The sequence below is a fragment of the Bison bison genome, unplaced genomic scaffold (genome assembly GCF_000754665.1).
Source record: "Bison bison bison isolate TAMUID 2011002044 unplaced genomic scaffold, Bison_UMD1.0 scf7180017864460, whole genome shotgun sequence".
NCBI lineage: Eukaryota > Metazoa > Chordata > Mammalia > Artiodactyla > Bovidae > Bison > Bison bison.
Genome location: NW_011495022.1, coordinates 2428452 through 2435384, shown reverse-complemented (window position 1 = coordinate 2435384; position 6933 = coordinate 2428452). Strand labels below are relative to the sequence as shown.

Sequence of the window (6933 nt, the reverse complement as noted above, 5' to 3'; positions counted from 1 at the left end):
ATGTTTGCTGCTGCTACCAAGAGCTTTGTCAAACAAGTTGGAGATGGAGGGAGATTAGTTCCTGTTCCAAGCCTCAGTGAGGCTGACAAATACCAACCTCTAAGTCTAGTGGTAAAAAAGAAGCGATGTTTTCTGTTTCCTAGATATAAATTTACCTCAACACCTTTTACACTGAAAGATATTCTTCTAGGAGACAGAGAAATTTCAGCTGGTAAGTTTCAGTGTTTGTTTGGGAGTGATTTCTCATTCATGTATATTATTCATAATCTAAATGAAGGTGGTCTGTGCTACTTATGTTCGTAATATTTACACATTTTCATTGATGAAAGCAACTTTTATTACTGTAGCAGTAATAATGTTAACAATGCTTAATGTTTGTATAGTAGCAAATCTCTTATTGATTGAATAATTTCAAATGTATTTTATAAGTATTGTATAATTTAATTTTAGTTATTTTATAAGTTGTTTTAATCAGATCAGTTTAGAATATGGCATAATAATATATTTCTTCATTTATAAAATGGGGCTGCTCTTCAGTCTTACCTGTCTCACATGGTTAAATGAGATTAAATTAATTTGTGTTTATTTTTTAATTCTCTTATTATGGTTGGTAAGCTGAAATGTATTAACAGGCTAGTTTAGAAAGTAAATTGACATTTTGCCAAACTTTTCTTATAAACACTTGTTTTTCTTTCAACTAGTCATTGGATCTTGATGCTTAAGTGTTCTGTTGGCTGAAAGAAAATTTGAGTTCGTTTAAAGTACTCTGGATATTTATTTCTCTTGTCAAATTAATTGAATTGCTCTTTTTCATCTTGATTTGAGATGGTACCATTCTCAACATTTGGGTAATCAAGTTTTAAATGATAAATTAATGTATTACTCTATATTTACATTAGATGAATTTGAGACATTTAAAATATTGATTTCTTTTTTTTAAAGGTATTTCATCTTATCAGCTACTGAATTATGAAGATGAATCAGACGTTTCACTCTATGGAAGACGAGGCAACCATATTGTGAATGACGTTGGGATTAACGTTACTGGATCAGATTCCATTGCCGTAAAAGCTTCATTTGGTGTAGTAACCAAACATGAAGTGGAAGTATCAACGTTACTCAAGGAAATTACTACACGGTCAGTATAATAATCCTTAATAGACTTCCATGTTTTCTTTAAACATTTTAATTATATAAACTTCATGACAAAGTGTTTAAAACATTCCAGTTATATTTTACTAGAGTAATTTGTTTGATTTATTTGAAATTCTACAAATTAGTCATACACTCAAACTTTGGATAAGTGTAGATATCCAGAATCATTTGGTTTAAACAAAATTTAATTGTTCTGCAAGATCGCTTCGACTCTGCACACATTTGCTAAATTATGAGATTACAAGACTTCAAGAATCTGCTTGCAACAAATACACTAAAAGTTTCCTCCAACAGACTCCTCTAGTACACATGTTTTAACGAAATAGGAGAGGCAGATTATTAAATTTCTTTTGAGCATACTTTCTGATTTGTATTAGGACTGCCTTGATTTACTTTTAATTAAGGTGGATCATGAATAGTAACACATGTTAAGCAAAAGTGTACTTGATTATACATAGTTAGATGACACAGATTCTTGTGAATGTCTGTCTTCTTGATTTTAGAAAAATTAATTTTGACCACAGTTTGATACGTCAGTCAAGGAGCAGCAGAAAGGCAGTGTTGTGTGTGGTCATGGAAAGCATCCGAACCACACGGCAGTGCTCACTGTCTGTGCACGCTGGAATTCGTGGGGAAGCCATGAGGGTAAACCATTAGATGCCTTGGATTTCTCGTACTCAAAAGCCGCAATGGGAATTTAAGTATTCAAGAGCCTTGTATATTTTGTCAAATGTTGAAATTAAAGAGCTGCAATTGTATATAGGATTTTGCACGCTAATGGTTTTGTTTTAGAATATGAAGAAAGGAATCCAAGAAAATTTGAATTATAAACATGTAAAGTAATGTAAAAAAACACTAATCTTTGTGAAATAATGTGCACAATGGAGTCCCTCAGGGTACTGTTTAAATGCTATTTTAAGAATACAGACTGAGTGTGTTTATGGAACTCTTCGATTTTATTTGTAAGTGATAGAGTTTATACTTGAATTTTAAAAGTTGAGTTTATATTTTTATATTAATTTTTCTAAAATAATATTGTCAATGGCCAAACATGCTTCATTCAATGTTAAGTCCTTTAAAAAATCTTGGAAAGTTATTTGTGTTTTAATTTTTAGCTCAATTATGACATTATTTGTCATTGCCATTCACCTAATAATGACACATAATGATGATTTGTTTTATTAAAATGAATTATTAGAAAGATAGAATACAGTGATAATCTTTTCAAGTCTTTGCAAATGAAGTGGCTACATTTAAGTGCCCACCAAATTGTTTAATATTGGATCGTTTTGGGGGCATGAACTGAATGAAACACTTAATTGTTGGTGATTGCTTTGGAAAGCTGCAGACAGCTCTGGGGGCTTTGAAACAGTGGATACAATAGGCTAAAAACAAATGTAGCCCTTAAAGGCAGTGGATTTACCTTGAAAGGAAAAGGTTCCTATGACCCAAAGCATCACCCTTGTGGTAGCACTAGTCATTGGCTTGGATACAAAGCAAATGAGAAAGTGGTAAGTATTTCCTAATATAGATCAGGAGTCCCCATTGAATCATTTATTTGAACCTCTGCTATAAACAGTTGAATTCAAGTAGGATAGTTCTTTACTTGGAGGGGTGGAAGAGTTTGTTTGTTTTTGGTAGGATTGTAGGGAATGTTTTGTTTTTCCAAAAATATATCCTTTACATGTTATACTCCTTAACAATGTTGTTTAATTTATTTAATATAGTTTCATTTTATGGATGAACAGAATCCCAAGGGAAGGGACAAAGCTATTGTTTTTCCAGCACATACAACCATAGCTTTCAGTGTTTTTGAACTCTTCATTTACTTGGATGGTGCCTTTGGTGAGTGAATGATTTACGTGAAACACTGAAATTATTGTAGTGAAAATCTCTGTCTCTATCTCTCCCTGAGTGTCTAGTGATGCAGAGTGATGCTGTCAGCACTGTCGATATTATGCTTGGGTGAAATGACTGGGAAAGACCCGACAGTCCCTCCTTCCCCATAACTTCATTCCTGTTTCTTGGGGAAAGCTGTAGACTTCCCAACACCCCACTTCCAGTTATAGTTGAGAGCTAGAATGCAATCCACTGGCAAAGTATTTCCTTGACTAACATGGGAAAATAAAAAAAATAACCTTCTAAAAGGTAGTTTTTGGGCTTTTCAGGTGGCATTAGTGGTAAAGAACCTGCCTAACATTGCAGGAGACATTAAGAGACACGGGTTTGATCCTCGGGTCAGGAAGATCCCCTGGAGGAGAGCATGGCCACCCAGTCCATTATCTGGCCTGGAGACTACCGTGGACAGAGGAGCTTGGCAAGCTACAGTCCATGAGGTCGCAAAGAGTTGAACACAACTGAAGTGATTTAGGACTCACGCAGGTAGTTATTGAAGATGGCAAATAGAGGAGGTATACACAGTAGGAAAGTGTCAGGGCACCCAAGCTAGCATAAGACAACCTTTCTTCAGGTTTTCTTTTCATAGACCCAGCTCTCCTGACCCTGGACTACCTAAAACCTTAAACCGTCATCGTATATGATGCTGCAGTTCAGGTCACTTTAAATTTCTACATTGCATCAAGTTTTAGTATTAGGAGACCAATCAGCTCAAGTCTAGGTATAACCCAAGGATTAGGCAAGGCCATTTATAAACATTTTTGTTGTTTTTTATTTCCTTTAAACTTTTGATTTTGTATTGGAGTATAGCTGATTATAACAATACTATACTATAACAATGTTTCGATACGGACAGTTTCAGGTGGACAGCAAAAGGACACAGCCATACATATGCATGTATCCATTCTCCCCTAAACTCCCCTCCCATCCTGTCTGTCACAGGACACTGAGAAGTGTTCCCTGTGCTATGCAGGAGGATCTTGTTGGTAATTCGTTCTAAATACGGCAGAGTATACATGTCCATCCCAGACTGTCTTAACTATCCTTCCTCCCATTCTTCCCCACCCCTCCCCCGGCAACCATAAGTCCGTATAAACACTTTTATAAACATTTTTAGGCCTGTTTTTGTTTTTGCAGTTCTGTTGGAAGAGAGAATGTGGAGTCAAAAAAACAAAACAAAACATGTTAAGTAAATTTTGTTTGGGACACTAAAGGGTGTAGGTTTTTATAATTATATTGATCATTAGAGTATAAACTGATACAATTGATAATGTCCATCAGAATCTAAAATTACATATATTTTAGTCTTATTTAAACTTTTAGGAATTTATCCTACACATATACTTACACATATGTGAAATGACGTGTATAAAGATAGTTCGTAATAGTAGAAGCTTGGAAATAACCTTAAGATGGAGGGATTGAAACAAAAAATTAAAAAGCTTAATGTCTAAGATTTACAAAACTAAATGAGTTTAGAAGAAATTCAAGTAAACTATCAAGTACTGTTTTGCCAGTTTGTAGCATTTCTACTTCGGCAGCAGCAGCCTGGGGTATCCAAGCACAGTGTATTAAAGTTTAAAATTGCACTGAGTCTTTTGAGACACCTTCTATTTCATTACCTGCTTATTAATTCCTAGATCACCATGTTGGCTGGAATTATGAAAATATCCTTTAACACAGGTATTTAACATAGAGGTAACTCATCAGAAAATGAAAGCACCATTAAAGTTAATAAAAAATGCGGCACAGACCCAATAGAAGTAGATAATAATGTACTTGCTCTGTTTATGACCCCAGACATGCTAATATGCTAATAAGTAATGCTTGCAAAGAATTGGAATGACACGTGTTTTTCAGCAGCTTTTTGGTTTAAATTGATTGCCAGTAATGACAGTGATACAGTAGCGAGGAAGAATCCTTCAAAACCTGACAATGTTACAGCAGTCTGTTCCTCAGTATAAATTTCACATGTGTGTACATATGTCTATAGGATAAATTCCTAGAAGTGTAAATAAGACTAAAATATATGTAATTTTAAATTCTGATGACTGTATCAATTCTATCAGTTTATACTTCTAATGATCAGTATAATTGTAAAAACCTGTTCCCTTTAGTGAACTAAGGTACTTCCACACAATAGAATACTGTGAAGCTGTTAAGAATTAGCACTAAAGATACTACTGACATGGAATAATCTCTATGATATTTTAAAGAGATGTATATCTATTAATCTTGGAACCTAAAATTTTATATATGTACATACTTACATACATAGGTACATAGCCTTTATGCCTGTGAAATATACGGAGTATTTCTGTAAGTACACACAACAGTAGTTACCCCTGGGGTATAAAGCTGAAGCTGGGGTCAGTGAAGAGACTTATTTATCGTTGTATCCTCTTTTTGTACTCTTTGAATTTTGTACCATGTAAAATGCTACCTTTTCTAAAAATATGTGAAATTTAACTTAAAAAATAAAGTGAATGGCATGTGCCAGAATTCAACCACAATTAAAACTCCCAATAAAATATGAGTTGTTCAGATTATAACATCTTCTAAAATTTTTTTTTATAGACCTTTGTGTCACTTCAGTGTCAAAAGGAGGATTTGAAAGGGAAGAAACAGCAACATTTGCACTGCTCTACAGATTGAGAAATATACTATTTGAAAGAAGTATGTCCATTGAAGATTTTGTTCCTTCTCAGATTAACACTTGAGGTTCTCTTTATTAATCTTGTCTTTAAAAATTTTAAAGCCAAATTTCACGACTGATTGTTTAGATTTACACATAGTTATAAATGCAGTCTGGCTATACATTTTTTTATTTGACTTTTAACACATGTCTGTTTTTATCCTTTTAGATAGAAGAGTGATGGATGCCATTTCTCGTTCACAGCTTTACTTAGATGATCTTTTTTCTGACTATTATGACAAACCTCTCAGCATGAGTGATATTTCACTCAAAGAAGGTACTCACATCCGTGTTAACTTACTTAATCACAACATTCCAAAAGGACCTTGCATACTCTGTGGAATGGGGAACTTTAAAAGGGAGACAGTTTACGGGTGTTTTCAGTGCTCTGTTGATGGGCAGAAGTACGTGCGACTTCATGCAGTTCCTTGTTTTGATATTTGGCACAAGAGAATGAAATAAAATGGAAAATGAATGTACCTTGCTGGTGTTTTGGGTGCAACTGTGCCACACACCTTTCCAAAATTATCTTGGTTCACTTTGATGAATTGTAGCAAATTAAAGAGGAAGAGGAATGAGAAATTAACCTGTCTGGGCATCATTTTTCCCATTTATAACACGGAGATGATAATAGTGTCTACCTCAGAAATTGTCATGAAGATTAATAATATTGTTTATATTGCAAAGGCTTACATATAAAATTCAGAATATAGACATTCCTTCATAAAATCTGCCAGTTGCATATACTTTGGAACTTAGTCTACCATTTTACATATAAAACTTTTGAGATATGTGTTATTTTTAATCGACTTTTAATTCAATATTTGAGGATGACAGGAAGGCACAAGTGGCAACTTTTTGATGCTTTAACTATTGCCCTAGGTCTGGTAAAATGAGAAAAATGTGTTAATAATTTAATGTAATCCTAAATGTTTAATTGTGGTATCAAATTAAAAGCACACTGAGCTCAGTATGGGGTTTTGTGTACATAGTTAAGTGTGACTGATAGTAGTAATGGGCTGCCATTCAGTGATGTAGGTATATATGTGCGCACCAGCTTTGTCTTTATAACTCACTATGAAAAAAAAAAAAAAAAAGAACTCACTATGGTCATTTTAAAGTTAAGGCAGCTGGGACACATTTACTTCTCTTCTATGAAAGTGTTTAAAACATTTAACATACTTGGT

General features: G+C 34.0%; 1 protein-coding gene across 1 annotated transcript; it reads left to right on the top strand.

The window, feature by feature from the left end:
* Positions 1 to 6418, top strand: DFNB59 (deafness, autosomal recessive 59). Its single transcript, XM_010859758.1, has 6 exons — positions 1 to 211; positions 943 to 1138; positions 1659 to 1800; positions 2883 to 3000; positions 5629 to 5727; positions 5916 to 6418. Exons 1-6 carry the CDS (start codon positions 1 to 3, stop codon positions 6206 to 6208), a joined length of 1059 nt encoding a protein of 352 aa, XP_010858060.1. The 3' UTR covers positions 6209 to 6418.
* The last annotated feature ends 515 nt before the right edge of the window (positions 6419 to 6933 follow it).

What these genes read in the sequence shown, in the direction of transcription:
- DFNB59 (XM_010859758.1), top strand. Translation starts at nt 1, where the DNA reads ATGTTTGCTGCTGCTACCAAGAGCTTTGTCAAACAAGTTGGAGATGGA. An exon ending in CTCAAGGAAATTACTACACG is followed by an intron (nt 1,139 to 1,658) that starts GTCAGTATAATA and finishes TCTTGATTTTAG; the next exon opens with AAAAATTAATTTTGACCACA. An exon ending in AAATATACTATTTGAAAGAA is followed by an intron (nt 5,728 to 5,915) that starts GTATGTCCATTG and finishes TTATCCTTTTAG; the next exon opens with ATAGAAGAGTGATGGATGCC.